Raw genomic sequence first — 16,647 nt, 5'->3', positions numbered from 1 at the left:
GTACGTCAATATTATGCATATATTGGATTCAACAATGTTATTTAACATAAATATAACATTAACATAACATAAATAATTTAACAAATATAATTTATATTTATAATGAAAAAGAAATTAAAATTAAAATTAAAAAAACAACATTCGAGCAGATGGAACAATTGATAATAAAATGATTTGATTTACATATGCTTCATAATTAAAAAGAAGAAAAGTTGATGTAATGTTATATTCGAATATATAGTTGGAATATATAGTTTCGAATATAGTTAATATATATTGATATAATCCGAATAATATACAACATGTATATATATATATACCGATATCCAATATATATATATATTCAGTTTATGTATTGGATAATCTGGAAAACGTTAAATTAATTTTGTTTAATTTGTTTAATAAGTAATAAGAGATAACACATATATTATATTATATTCCGTTTTGTTATCGTTGAAATAATTTATAATTATTTTAACTTTTTTTAATGCAAAAAAAACAGGATATTCTTCAAAAATAAAAGAATAAAAAAAAACGTAAAAATTTATCATTTTCTTGGATAATCATTGTCTCGAAACTAGAAATTTAAAATGAATTCTTTATATCTCTCTTGATTTTTAATATACGAATGTGTTTCAATTTACTTTTGTTGTATTAAAAAATTTATCGATATATCGGTTTTGAACATAATTAATTTTTTGCAAATATTTTTACTATAAAATATTTCGTGTATTTATAAAAATAATAATAATAATATAGGTAGAATTTAAAAATGGTACATGTAATAAAATAGTGGAAATATATAATCTTATCTATTATATATTGTATAATTATACGATTTTAACGTATTATACAATATTATGCTAGTTGCATAAATCTTAGCTACATTTTTTTTCAATTTTTAAATTATTTACAATGCTACGTTAAGTTATACATATTTATTATTATATAATATATTAATGTAATGTACGGTTTTTATTAAATGTAATGCTGGAATACATTGTGACGATAGATACGAAAATCGTTGTAAATTGTACGATGTAAAATCAACAAATTTTCGTAAAAATTTTGAATTGAATTTTACTTTTTAAATAATATTTTTCATATACATACATATTGTTAAATATAACTATGTAACTTATTGTAAATAATTTTGTACATACCTTAGTTCGATATTCAACGTTTTATTATTTAACGTTTTATTATTTTTTTTTAAATTTTACGATTACAATATTTATATTTATGCGATATAATTCCCATTTTATTCGTTAAATGATTATTATATAATAAGGAAAAAAATGTAATAGTTACTTGTGTTTAATCGCAAATATTATAATTTTCTTATGGAGTAAAATATAAAATTAAGTATATAAAATTGTAAGACAAAGGAGAAAGAGATGAAGAAAAAGAAAAAGAAAAAGAAGAAGAAGAAGAAAAAGAAGAAGGAAAAGAGAAAGAAAAAACATATGATCTATATTAGAATCTTTTACAATATTAGAATATATATTAGTAAAACTAAGATCGAATTGTTGAGAGTCGATAAGAGCGAAACACTGCCTGTTGGCTCACCAACAACAACGTGAAAGCTCCTTCGTAACGATGAAACGAAACATTTATCATTGCCTCGAACACAAATAACTACTCCCTATCGAATAGGGAATAAATCATTTTTGTATCGAATAAGACAACGCGTATCAATTTTAGATACTTGGAATACTTATATAATTAGAAAAACTAGAAATAAAATATTAAACGAAGAATTTAGATGAAACGTATAAATAATCAAAATAAAAATAATTACGAATTTTATTTCTTATTTTATATTAAAATAATTGTTTTAATTGGAATATTTTTTGTATATTTTGTGTCGATAAATATACATATATAAAATAAATAAATGTAATTAATTTACCAAGTTTTTAAAAAATTTAAATTTTTGTATATAAATTTCCAATACATTGATTAAAATTTTGATTAAAAAAACTTTTCGATATACTTCAGATTATTTACGCTTCGTTATTCACAATTATTAACTTCAACTTTTTATAAAATTAAATTATTCGCATCTTCTATATCCATCAGAAATAATGTAAAATTAATTATTAAGAATTTTACAATATCCATTACAATGTTAATTTGGATAAATTATGTGTATACATACACACACACATACACACAAATACACACACAATTCTTGTAAATAATATTTTTGTTCGTTATTTGAAATATAATATATAATATAAATATATAAAATATATAATGGTGTTAGATAAAATTAGTAATGTTGTATCCTATACGTATATTTTATTTCTTATGATAAGAATAAAAAAATGTATGAAGTGAAAAAAATATGATTGCAAATTTTGTTCGTTATTCGATTACAATTCTTATATTTTGTATTATGATATGTTGCTTGCCTCCCCTTCTTCTCCTCGCTCCTTCTTTTACTGAAAATCATCAAATATTCATTTATTATAACGATATAGAACGTATGAACAGTATTTGACGTTCTTTTCCAAAAAATTGAAAGAATCGGATGATTATAAACGTAGGCTGTTCAATGTTAAAAAAACTCTATTACATCTGATATTATTCAATGTTTAACTTTTAAATTTTTAATTGATGTAATTAATTGTGGTGATGAGAAGAGGCCTACCTTTACATTTTGTACAATATCATTTATTTACAAGAATAAGTTTATACAATTTACAAAACGATTTATACAATATAATAGATGGATAGATTTGTTTTTACATCGGCACGTGTTCACAGCGGCAACGAACGTCAGGAACGATTGACAGCTATTCCCGTTTAATCGATATCCCCGGATATACGATTTTCCTTGGAAATTTTCTAGCATATCGAATAGGCTTTGAAATTTCTTATTCTTAGGCTGTCAAATAGTTTCGACAATTTCACGCTGTGATTGTTATTTTTAACTAATAATATTATAATTTATTATTTTATTATTAAATTATTGTAACTTGATATAAAATTATCAAATTATATATAATAATTAATATATATAATAAATAAATTAATTAATCGATATTATTGTACATAACGATTGTACATTAATATTGATCTAAATTCTACAAATTTAGATTATATTATTTTGCCATATTTTGTTCTTTATAAGAAGCGAAAGAAAATATTTGACAATAGCATTTCGTACGATAAATATATAAAAATTTTTTGTAAATTTCTTTTTTCTCGGAATGTTATTTTAATCCATGTTTTACGTATTTATATATCGTTTCTTCTATAAGATTATTTGAAAACATTATCGTACAAATAATAACTGTACAATAGCTAATGCTATAAATACGCAAATATAGATTAAGTATAACAAGATAAAAATATTTAATAACGAATTTTTAATGATAACGTATCAAATGTATTCTTTACGAATATATTCTTAATTAATTAAACGTAATAACTATCGATAGTAATATAATTGAATATTTGCTTAAATTACTTAAATTGAAAATATTAGACCCTGAGAACGGTCTTAAAATATAGGTTATCGTTATAAAAAAGATTTCGTTACTTATAATAATAAAAATTAATAAATGGCATTTTATTACGTTGGTGTCAAATAAAGCTTTATCACTTGGAATTATATCCGATTTAAAGGCAGCAATAGATTTTTAATTTAATTCACTGCGATGACAAAAATTCTATATCGTCCATCGACATTTAGATCGAATCGGATAAATAGTTTAAATTTGCAAATGTTGGTAAAAGAAGAACGAAAAAGTTTTTCTTTCTATAGTTCAAAATATAATTTTCTATGTTCGTATATATTTTTCACGATTACATTTTTCTGATTAGGGAACTTTCGATCGATGAAATGATATCGAATTCAAAATTTTAAATTACATTTTCTATCCGCATAAACACCGTCTCGGTAATTTAATTTTTCGAGATAATAACATATTAACATATTATTAGATTTCTTAAACTACTAAGGATTCTTAACGCGATTTAAACATTATATTCTTATACTTACAAATCACTTTAATCTTTTAAATCTTTCATTATTAATTATTTCATATTTTACATATTGATAATTATATAATTTTGAATTTTTTAAATTTTGTACCTAATGGAATGTTAAAAAGTTGTGTGTACAAAATGTTTATATTTCGTACAAATATAATGAAAAAAAAGAAAAAAAAAAAAAGGAAAGATTTCATATAATTATTTCATTTACACGATAATAAAAATTACATCACGCGTGAAATACGTATTCTTCTTACGTTCATAAAAGTTTTTTCTACATTGTCTTACTTATCATTATTATTTCGTCTCAATATTTACATCTTATTCTCTCTGATATTTATTTCCAAGAAATAATCACTTCTCATCCATACTTTGATCCATACTCGTGTTACACGCACTTTTAAAACAATTCCACTTCTATTTTCAAGATGTTCCCATATTTTTTGCCGATTTTTTATAATATTTTTATATTTTTTATAGATATGATATTGTAATCTATTAAAATTGCATTATAAAAGCAAATTCACGTTATATCTCGTTAATCTCGTAGAAAAATTAATTCTTTCTTCTTCCGTTGCACAATTCTTCGCGAAGCAAGTTCGAACGCGTTTATTTTTTTATTTTAGAAGAAATAAACAATAAATATAGATATTCGATACCAATGATCGAACTACATATAGTTTTATAATTTTATAACATCCGTCAATAATCTAATGTTTTTATATTTATAAATGAAAATATTTCCGAGGTGACAATGAAAAATTGTTGCAAATAGTTTTAATCATTTAATCCTTATTCATTTTTTGAAGTAAAAAAAAATATATCGAAGTAAAATAAATTTTGAAATTTCGGATTATTTTATTTCTTAGAAAAAATATTTAAAAATTCAATTATGTTTATAAGAAAATTATGACTATAATATTATGCGATCTTTGAATTTCGTATATCTTTTTTTTTTTTATAGAATATTTGTAGAAATAAATATTTGAAATACTTGAAATAATATCAATAAGAATTATTGTATGTATATGTATATTTGTTGTAAGAATTTTCAAATGATAGATGAATAAGGATTACTAATCGTAAAATAGTATACGTATTTAATCGATAACTAAAATTGTTATTTAAACAAAAAATAGATAATATTGGCACTCGTACATATACATATATATATATATATATATATTTTGATATATATATTTTCTAATATAATTCGTCGCGGTTCAGTAATAATTAACAATAAAAATGATTAATTCGTAAAGCAAGATTCTTATATAACTAGAAAAAAAATTGAATATAAAAGAAAAGCGATATTTATAAAAGATAATAATAATAATAAAATGGGCGGCATAATTATTATACGTAATTATATACTATTATATATTTGAAATACTTGAAATATATCAAGGAGAATTACTGTATATGCAGAATGATCCATTTTATCCATCGTATATTTATCTGAGAACGTATAAAATAAATTTAAAGAAATTGCATTTGCAAATTTGATTTTTAAAAGAATTGTAACATTTAATTTTTACGATAGAAAAAAAGGAACCAAAAAACATACGTGTATATATATATTAAAATATCATTGAAATATCATTTATCGTATAGATATTCCGTTGTATCATATGTTATATTTTTTCTTCATCTCTAATACATTGTCGTCTTATATTTTAAAAGTAAAAGACACATGCGCGAGCCCCCTTTTTCCCTCTTAAATATATCAGATAATAGTACGAAGCGTATTTAACCCTGCTGTACTCTTTGTGTCTTTCTTTAGCAACAACGTCGAAGGATTCATCGACTATATACAAGTTATGGCAGTCCAATATGATCCAATATGATCGGCTGGTGCTGTGAAATTCTTCTAACGAGGTATAGCGTTCGTTGAACAGATACAAGCCGACAAAATGGATAATTAATGTGTTCACGTTGGTATCCGAGAATGGAGGCCTATACCAATGCCTCTCAAAGAGAGAACCGTGAAACAGGAGGCTAAGAGGAATGCATCGAGATCACGCATTGTAAGATCGAGTATGAGAATAAGACACGCGAACTATCCAGACGATATCCAAAAATGAATCGTGAGAAGAATGAAACTTATGAATGGGCCTGTGAATAAAAAATGAGCGTAGATATGTTAAGTAAAATAGTAGCGTATAGATATAGAAATATCTAGATAAAAGATGTAACCGAGTGGAAGGATAATTTTGTCTATGAGGATAAGCGAAGAAGCGAGAGAAGCGAAAATCTTGAATACTAGAGAGAGAGGAAAATCTCTAACGATAGAATAGAACAGCAAACATTGCGATGACGTGAAATCGAAGACGAGAGCGAGGAAGATGTTCTACCGAACCGAGAAATTAATGAACATTCGTATTTATTTTTGTTGTAACAATTAACTGTATTATTACTCGCACTATTTGGAGTAAGGAAAGGAAAAATATTTTTCTTGATAACGATCGATCATCACGGTAATTTACCGATAAACGCAAATATGACGTGGATACAGCGATCGAGCGGATATTAACACAAACGGTAACGGCTCATCGAGGAAGCTTTTTCTATATACACGGCAACCTACTTCCTTAAAGGAATCTTTATCAACTGACTCGAGATAAACAATATTCCATATAAATATGGAAGTGACATGCGACGATATGCATCGACAGAATGATATAGAAATACGAGATAATATCGAGATATACATAAATATTCCTCCGAGTTGATAACAAGGCGGAAAGAGAATCGAATGACGACTGAAATTTCTGTAACAGATTTTCTTATCACATCGAATGATGAATCGAAAAAGATATTTGAGAAGAATTATTCAAATACGATTTTATCGATAAAAATCTAACTAATTGATTCTTTTTTAATAATATAATATAATAAAACTTTAAATAATAAAATTAATAATAATGAAATTATCGCTGGCTTAGATCTGAGAAATTGACCAAAATTTATAATTATTTCCAAGGTAACATTTCCGCGATTCAAAGGAAGCGTATAAGGAATTTTTTTAACAAATATATCGAATTTGTTTTAGGCCTTGGTGAATCTCCCATTGGAATGGATGGAAGTGCATAATTAAGCTCCCCCCTCCTCTCCTCAACAATAAAAAAAAAAGAAAGTGGAAGAAAGGAAACAGATCGTGTTTTACGTAAAAATCGGATAAGTCAAGTGGACAGTGTCGTCATAGCATGGCCATCCGAAACAGTGGTTAATGGATTGAAAACTCTCGGGAGGAAATACATGGGATGCACAACTCAGAAGGAGGTAAGATTGGAGAAAGCCAGTGAATCGAAAAATGAACTATTTGCTAACGGTAGCGAAGATGGGATTGAGTACATTGTTGACGAGGGAAGGGAAAAGGGGTGGGGGGTGGGAGAGGGTAACGAGGCAATCGACAAAGTAGGCAGACGCGATGATCAAGACGGCCCTCGGTATCGAGAGAATATCGGTCTTGAGCGTATCTATTGTGGGTGCAAATACACACCAGAATACGATTTACGGAAAATACGTATTATCGCCATTTTATAAACCATCGAAACTGTAGTCTTTTTAACGTTACGAGTACGAGTACAGGGAACTGAACATTAACCATGGTAAGGTAGAGTGTATTGCCAGTCTCTTTTTCCAGAGACTTTAACAAAAACAAAATGCAAAATATGAAATATGAGTTTAAATTTATCTTTAAACTCGTATTTTGCGTATTTTTATATTTGCTGATATATAAAATTTTGTTAAGAAAATACTCTTTACACGATAAATGGTAAAAATAGAATTGTCACCTCGGTTTAGATACGAAACATATCGCGAGACGTCTCACGTACGTGGTTTCAAAAATATTTCCAGCTAGAGCATTACGCTAGTATTTACGTACGTATCGTAATTCAAAAATGCGAATTCAGAAACGACGTTTCAACGATGCGTTATTAGAATTTGTCAACCTAGTTTTAATATCGATGAAAATATTACCTAAGTTCCACGACATATCATCTAAAAACAAAGAAATAAATTAAAGTAAGGAATGGTAAGGATAAATTTGTAAATTTTGCCGCGGATGCACAATACAAATTGTCTCTGTGATAATACGTTGGCGGTGGATGTTCATCTCCCGGCTTGCAATATTCGTGTTTCTCTTTTAATTCCGCCTGTAACAGAAAAATAAACAAGAATGAAACGAAGTAAGAATTTAGATTATTACACACGTGGCGCGAGTAAAGGACGTATGGGAAGACGAGATTCTTTCTCTCGTGTATTTATTTTATTTCTCAATTTTATTTCGTCAATACGATCTTCGTTATGAAAGATATTTTTATAAATTTTATTAACTTGTATTATTCGATATACGATGTATTTGTAAATTAAATTACATCAAATAATATTTATTCTCACCTGACAAATGTCTCTACATGGAGGGCAAATTAGAGCTCCTTTATGAAGCCAGTCATTTTGTATTATTCTGATTGAAATTTCTTGGCCAGCATGATAACATGTGTACGTGTAATTTGCGACCTAAAAAAATCAGATATATCGAAATTTATACGATTAGGCTATGCTAAAGAAAACGAAAACGAATTAATAAACGTGTTAATAATAAAGAAGATTGTAAAACGGTTTTTCTGATACTGACTATAATATGTAATCTACCAACTTCACATTTATATCGATAACATCCGGAACCCCAATGTTGCCATTGCCTAGCTTGTTTACACGTTCTTTCTTCCCACATTTGATTCGTATGATCAAAGCATCTCGAATGTGCACCGTATTTTTCTAAAGCAAAATTTTTGTCCGGATCTGTTGACAGAAAACAATCCGATTAACGAGTTTTATCGTTTTACTCACTATTTCGATACAAAAATTATATCAATTATATTATTAACTAAGGTGTAAAAAATGAAAAATAAATAGTTCAACCAATATCAGTGTATTTTCTTTGAATTAAAAAGTATTAAAAAAAATATCAAAATTATTTCTTTCTCTAAGCGAGAAGTATGAATTATATTATTAAGTAAAATGTCGTTGATTTAAATAAAAAATAACTATTTATCACGGGATGAAATAGATTATTGGATGATACAGTTATTAATAAGAGCGTTAAGAGACTTACGAGGATTGTTCTCTTCGTAGAGACAATGAGAGCCTCTAACTACTATATTTCGAGCTCTCCACGTAAACTCTTGAATGTATGGACAATAATCCGCTAGAGATACCGAACCACCGTAGTAATGTTCCTCTCCAGCTGCCACGTGAGGTATAAAGTCAAAGTTCTAAGATTCGAAACATCGATATGATAATTAAGTCTTTAGGCAAATGGATATATTTTTTTTATATTATCTACGTTTTGCATATATTTTACTTATAAATGACATAAATATAGAATATCGAGTTACACGTGCCCAAAAATTTAACGATTCACGATTTAAAGAAAAATAAGAAATTACTCGATTTGATGATATCGACGATTAAAAATCGACAAGAATATCCATAAGATATTCTAAAGAAGCGGAAAGTGTAAAATAATAACAGAAAAAATTTTTTATTTATTCATTTCGGACGAATGATAAAAAAAAAAGAAGAAAATATTTTTTATATAATTAAACTATATAGTTAAATATATATATACATGTATATAATAAGATCTTAAATAAACGAATGACTGTATTTATTAAATGGAGCAAAGATATTTTACGAATGTAGGTACGTGTAATAATTTTATACCTGATATTTCTTAGGTAGAGGTTGCGAGTATTTGATCAAGTTACACAATGCCACTGAACTTCGGTCATCGGTACACTCGGTCTGTAATGGATCTTGTTTCACTTTGTTACAAAAGGGATGAATAGACTTTCCCCTGAAAAACGATAGTAAACTTCGATATTAAAGATATATAATAAATATCTATTTCACTTTTGTCTTCACGACAATTTTCTCGTTGTTTTTATATTACAACATAGCGTTTATTATTATTATTATTATTATTATTATTATTATTATTATTATTATTATTATTATTATTATAAATAATAGACTCAATTAAATATTGTTATTACGTAATATCGTTAAATAAAATTATGCATTTCGCGTCCATCTACGTTCTTAAATTAAAATATGATAAAAATGTTTTCTATTTCTGCATTACTTTTTTGGAATACATACGACAACCGAAACGATTTTGAAGATATCCACTCCTTACACGACTTCATCGAAAAATTGCAGCCGAGATTCCTACCCCATCCTAATTCTTGTGCCATCGAGTAATTCGCGCTATACCATCCGGTATCTTCCATAAGAGCGAGCGTTATCCTTGAATAAACTGGATTTTGAGTATGCGTCCCCGTCATTGCTTCGTTCTAAAACGATAAAAGATCGTGACGTTTAGATTGTACAAAATATCAAAGTAAGTACGTCACGATGCGCGATATTTTTAAAATTAATTGCAAATATGAAAACATTTTGAGCTAATGAAACGATAGATAATTAAATTGCATTAAAAAGGGGATGGAAAAATAATATAAAAATATAATAAACAATTTGTTTATTTTCAAGCGTTATTATAATAGCATTATATTTCTATCCCCATCGCCTCTTATTAAATGTATTTTTAAGTGTGTATCTATTAAACGATAATTACTTATTAACGATATTCTTCTTCCTAGAATTTTGTTTTACTTACGATAAAATTTAATTCGATATCAGATTTATTTCACTATATGAATATCAGTGATACGATTGATTTAATTTTGCTTACGAATTACACGATTAATGATTCTTAAGTAAAGAGAAAAGAAAAAAATAAAAAAAATAAAAAAAGAAAAAGATCGCTACATTTTAAAAACTGCTTTAATTATTTAATTACGCGTCGAATACCATTCGTCGAATTCGATAAAACGATCAAGGATAGTCGTTACGGTCGTTATCGTAACGGTATTTGTAACGATTTACCTCGAATACTCGTTTTTCCCAATGCGTCAATGCCGTGCCATCTCCCCCCTGATCCTCTAGCTCCGCGCCTTCCAGCTCCGGACAATTGAAGTGAGCTTGAACTTCGGCACGAACTCTCGGTGTCACTATCATTTGTATCGATCTTTCTACGTAACCTCCATGCACTTGCCAATATGGCCTGACCACGGTTCGAATCGTGTTTTCACTCCATTGATGCGTTTGTAACCTGATATCACGTATAGATATATATATGTGTGTGTGTATATAATAACGAAAATTGAACGTATAAGAAAAAAACATTGATTCGATACGCGATATGAAAGGACACGATTTGGACGCGAGATTAGAAGAAAATACGAATGTTTTTTTACATTTTTTTCTCGAGCGAATTCGTGGAAATATGACAAGGGTGAAAACCGGAAGATATCTCTATCGACGGAAGAAAAGGAGAAGGTGATCGAAGTGTATACGTAATGGTACATAAAAGGAATATCGAAAAGAGAGAAAAGAGATAAAGTGTTGGAGCGGACAACACCGGAATTTGGCTCGTTACGATTCGTTGATTCGGATAGAAGCGATAGCGACAGAAAAGATTTAGAATCCTCTGCGAAAAGGAAAGGTCAGTGACGAAGAGACATTATCGAATCAAAGACAAGCTATCCTACGATAATCGGAATCATTTCGGATCAGATCAATGTATTATTTTATTATTTCAACTGTATAATAATGTACATTTATACTTTCGATATGACGTAAACGAAATGTTATATCGAGTAGTAGTAAATAAAATGAAGATGAAGTAAGAAAAATGAAGATTGGACGATGACGATAAAAGGATACAAGATCGCTTACTTTTCGTTCAAGAATGGCTTCCCCGTGTCGCTTCTTCTCGGAGTTCTAGGTTCTCCATTTTCATCTCGATAGAAGGCGTACAAACTGACGGAAAATCCCAAGGCGTGTAATATTTCGTGTTTCACGGTACTTAGCAAAGTTTCGAGCTCTTGTGGTTTCGTGCTTATGCTTTTCGGGCATAGATTGGCATGACCAGCAATCGGTCTAGAAAATATATAGAATCGAAATATCGTTCGATTCGGGAATCTCTGGAGATTGTAGCGAAAAAAACGAGGCGATTACCTGTCCAATGCCGCTTCTTGTTGGCAATGGGCCGCGTAAGCCACGGTTAATCCTTTATGGCATCTTTCGGTTTGCATCGCGGATACGTAGAAAACAAAATCGGCTCCATCTATACCGGGGCCTGCCTTGCTTCCTTCGGCTATACCGCAATTATGCCCTGTTGCGTTACACGTTCTACAAACCTGATCATCGCATCGCGTTCATTTTTCATTTTCAACTATATCATGTATACGCTATAATATACAGGAAGAAATACGCGAATATATTCGAACGCAACGAGAGTGAAAGAGCAATCGAGCAATCGTTATTAATTAATTTCTTACGTCGAGATGATCTTCGGGTACGACAACTTCGCCGCACATCGTAATGGGCCGACAGGTATCTATACAGTGAGTGTGATGATCTTTAACAAACACTTGGCTACTTTCGCATTTCCTAAAACAAGAAATATCGTAAAACGAGTAATTATACATATAGTTAGACTTAAATATCGATCGAAATTGTTGGATCAATATTTAAAAAGTGGTTTTTTAGAAGCGATATAACGAAGAAACGTTTAGAATTAAAAAAATTAGTCGGTTATCTCTGAATGATAAATCGCTATAAAATTTGTTATAAGAAAACTTTTCGCTATTGAAATTTTCTCTATATATATATCCCATCGTAAATTTTTTTCTTTCTCGATTTTCGTTCTTAAAAACGCGATGAATTAATTTATTTTATTTACAAAGATTAGGAGAAGGGGGAGAGAGAGAGACGATTAACTATTCTTCTTTATTTTTTTGGGAGGAGGGGGGGGGGATCGTAAAATTATTCAACTTCTGTCAGGAATATTCCTTAAAATGAGGCATTTGAAGAGATGAGAAATAAATATTATACGTAATGATCTGGAAATTTTTGAATCATATTATACTAGATATACGCGATATTTTAAAGGTAAATTTGTTTCGAAACTTTCTCCTTCTCTCTCTTCTTTCTTCTTTCTCTCTTCTTTCCATGCAACGTAGAAAAGAAAAATGCGTGTAATTTCCTCGAGTAAAATGTACCGGTATCACAAGCTTCTTCAAGTCTCTGAAATTGCAAGATTTTTATCTCGACTATACGGATGTGCCCGATGTCAGCAATGGAAAGACGGTCGAAAATCTTTTTTATTTTTTTTTTTCTTTCCTTTCTACAGGAAAGGTGAATAACTGGTAACTGGAAAAGAAGAGAGAGAGAGAGAGGGAGAAGGAGAAAAAATAGAGAATGTTAGATTTCGTAAAGAGGTGGTAAATTGGCTGGAAACTGGTTAAATATTTACGGAAAGCATTTTCTCTCTATAAATTAATGGCGTGCTCAATTTCAAGAGATATCGTTAAAACGATATTGAAATCGTAAATCTAACGAAATTTAAAGGCACATCCAACTTGATGGCACTTATGGCGTTGGCAGATTTTCAGAAAAGAAGAGGGAAAAGGAAAGAGAAGAAAGATGAAACCGATAATGAAAGAGAGTGCATATGACGGGAAGTCGTATAAAAGTGGAAGTTATGGAAGAAGCACCTGCGAGATTTCAATGATTTAAACCACAGATTTTCGGCCAAGAGAATCCTCGAACCGATCGTACATTACGTAAATTGATTCGAGCGACCGTGTGATCAGATTAACGGATTAAACGTTGTTAAGCTCCGATATAACACATTGTGCATAATATCGCAGCGTAAGTATCCTCCTTATTTTGCAAAAAATAGACTTTTCTTTTTATTTTTTTTTTTTGTTTTACATTTTAAACCGATATTTATCGTTCGTATCGTTATCGTTTCCATCGTTTCATCTAAAATTATATTTGTAATATGAAAGGATTCGATTCGTTTTCACGCGTTGGACGAGCGGATGGGATAAGGGATAAAAATGTTGTACGAAGAAGTTGTTTCGATAGTGAATATCGCAAAGGTACTCATGGGAGTCTTTCAGCACGGTATTATAGCCGAGGGATATTTATGAATCGAAGGAAGAGGATCTGAGAAAATCCTGCGAGAGATGCTATTCTATCCTGTTCTACTATTCCATCCAGTTTTCGTAATCCCTATTGGATCTGCCCAACTCGATAAAAGAAAACCGTATGGCAGAAGAGAAACTAGCTATGCCGCAAACCGTTCGCTTCATTTTCTTCTTTCCTCCCAATCTTTTCCCCCGATTCTATCTCTAAAAGCCATAATGTATTTTTAGTTTTCTCCTATCTTTTCATCTTTTTCTTTCGCCGTTATTATATCAAAATTAGGGGATGCGATCCAATAAACATCGACCTTTCGCAAACGTTTGTTACGTAATTTGGTACGACGAGTTGAAAAGTTCGTTTAAAAATTCCAAAATATCTCTTTTTATCGCAAACGCGATACCGAATATACCGAATATACTGAATATAATTGAAATATAATAGTCGAAAAAAAAAAAAAGGAAAAAAAAATTAAATTGGTAGCAAATTGACAAAAAGTTTTTACGAAAAGACGATTTGATGGTGAAAAATCTCGCTGATATTCGTGATATTATAAAAAGGTATCAAAAGTGTTGAAGATAGAATTGAGAGAGAAAAAGAAAGCGTGTGAATGGGTGAGCGAGAGATGGAGAATAAACGAGGGAAACGATCCGATTAAAAGTTTGAACAGGTACCCCACTGGTCGCGGTAAAGTGGCGCTTGCGTGCATTTTCTCTTAATGGATTTTAGAGTACCTAAACGAACGAATGAATCGTAACGTCGTGAATCTTTTTACTACGATTAACTAATTTTAAGCATTACCGATATTATATATAACGTTTTTATTTCCATCCAAGTATTGAACATTTGTATACACGCGATTAAATTATTCCTTTCTGACAACGAAGTAATTTTTTTTCACCTATGAATTAATTAACGTTGAAATATATCGTGTCTTTTAACGTTATCCGTGTGCTCCATCATATTTTTCTTCTCGTTCTACCCGTTGTTGCGAATATTAATCGTATGGAAAACATGTCGCGTGTAGAAAATAAGGCTGTATCGATCTAGGTATACGTATAAGATATTTCCGTGTCCCTATAAATTTGAAATGAAATTATTCGAATTATAGCGCACGGGATATTAACTCGTCAAAAGTCGAGAGCTCGAGTCCGGATCTACGATGAATAGGAACAGGAGTATAGGAGATATAGGGAATATACGAAAGCAGAAAACATCGATCTGATCGATTTGTAATGTTTCGTGTTTAAAATATTTCCAAGTAAGTACACCTTTGCATATATAGTAAAATGAAACGGGAATATCCGCGTGACTTTTAGTACATTTACATATTTCCATATACATATACGTATATGTTTCACCTATATGTATATTCATATTTTCTTATATTTTTTTATTTTCTTTTTTTTTTTCAAAGAAATTTCCTTTCGCTACTTTTCTCAATACTTTTACAAGTTTCTCGTTTCGAAACATTTGTATACATACTTTTTACGATAAAATAAATATTTTTGAACGTTATAAAATTATCGCTGCGTTTTCCTCTTCCTATAGACAATTGTCGAAATTAATATTTTGTTCATAATTTTTGGACGGAGAAAGTAAATCGAACAATTTAGTATGAATGGCGCCATCTCGCGTTTGGACGAACTTTGACTTGTTATCAATAATAATATAAAATGTGGAAAAACATTTCACGATAAATATTAAATTCTTTCGTTTAATAGTTTGCTAGTTTATTATTTTTAACTTGTTAATATACATATTGTTACACGTGTATTCTAATATACACTCTCTAATTCAAATGTATATAAATTGTTCGTACGAAAACTAAATAATAAAAGGAAATGTAAATTTCTCAAATATTTTATTTGGTTTGCATTTAAAAAACATGCCTAATTTATAATTCGCGGTATCGATGATGATTAATAACAGGATAACATCTAAGTTAGATATCGGTAATTGATTAATGTTACATCGCTTGTTACGAAGCTTTGGATCGATATAGTACATCGCATGTCCGTCTTCCTTAGAAGACAAATGACGTTCCTTGATAACAGCGTACATACCGCAAATGGTGGTAATTAATGCGAAATAGCGACGTATCGTTCGTTACATTAACTTAAATGCTAATACGAGTTTATCTAACGAGAATGTATCCATATTCGGAATGATTTTTAAATTTAAATTGTTATTCACTAGAAAGTTTAATTTCATCGATCTATACGTATTTTGTAAAACAAATACTTTTAGACCGGTTGGAATAATAGTTTCTTGTTCGTGTGTTAGGTAGACAAATTCTTTGTATTGGAATAGCAAGTAGAATTGGCAAAAATAAGAAATGCTTTCTTCCTGCCTAGCGTGTGTTCCGTGTGGTCTTGTTGAATAATGTAACGAATTCTCTTCCGCGTCACGGAAGCCCATCCTCTCATCCACCTATTCACCCGCTTTGCTCTCGAATCCTCGTCTTTTCGCGTCCGGTCGAAGCTCAACCAGAACGTCAAAAGTCATTGAAAATCCCGGAGGACTCGTGCAAAATTGATTTGCCGCATGGATTTCGTTATCCGCGACTTGCTAGCA

The 16,647-nt window shown here is 29.6% G+C and overlaps 1 protein-coding gene across 6 annotated transcripts in view; it reads right to left on the bottom strand.

Moving 5' to 3' along the window:
* Positions 1-5,625: 5,625 nt before the first annotated feature.
* Positions 5,626-16,647, bottom strand: part of LOC409923 (leishmanolysin-like peptidase) — an 85,294-nt gene continuing 74,272 nt past the window's right edge. For 5 of the 6 annotated variants that reach the window (XM_026442077.1, XM_016912869.2, XM_016912872.2 and 2 more), the window contains 10 exons: positions 12,420-12,531; positions 12,097-12,278; positions 11,815-12,018; positions 10,963-11,188; positions 10,177-10,370; positions 9,739-9,871; positions 9,128-9,287; positions 8,648-8,814; positions 8,410-8,529; positions 5,626-8,165 (listed from right to left, as the gene is read on the bottom strand). In XM_026442077.1, the coding sequence (XP_026297862.1) occupies positions 8,007-8,165; positions 8,410-8,529; positions 8,648-8,814; positions 9,128-9,287; positions 9,739-9,871; positions 10,177-10,370; positions 10,963-11,188; positions 11,815-12,018; positions 12,097-12,278; positions 12,420-12,531 (1,657 nt within the window). In that variant the 3' untranslated portion in view covers positions 5,626-8,006. The remainder of the gene's footprint in view (positions 8,166-8,409; positions 8,530-8,647; positions 8,815-9,127; positions 9,288-9,738; positions 9,872-10,176; positions 10,371-10,962; positions 11,189-11,814; positions 12,019-12,096; positions 12,279-12,419; positions 12,532-16,647) is intronic. The other variant, XM_026442083.1, reaches the window with a different exon arrangement.

The sequence above is a fragment of the Apis mellifera genome, linkage group LG1 (genome assembly GCF_003254395.2).
Source record: "Apis mellifera strain DH4 linkage group LG1, Amel_HAv3.1, whole genome shotgun sequence".
In the NCBI taxonomy this organism is placed as follows: domain Eukaryota; kingdom Metazoa; phylum Arthropoda; class Insecta; order Hymenoptera; family Apidae; genus Apis; species Apis mellifera.
The sequence above is the reverse complement of the archived record's forward strand: the minus strand, read 5'-3'. Positions and strand labels throughout refer to the sequence as shown.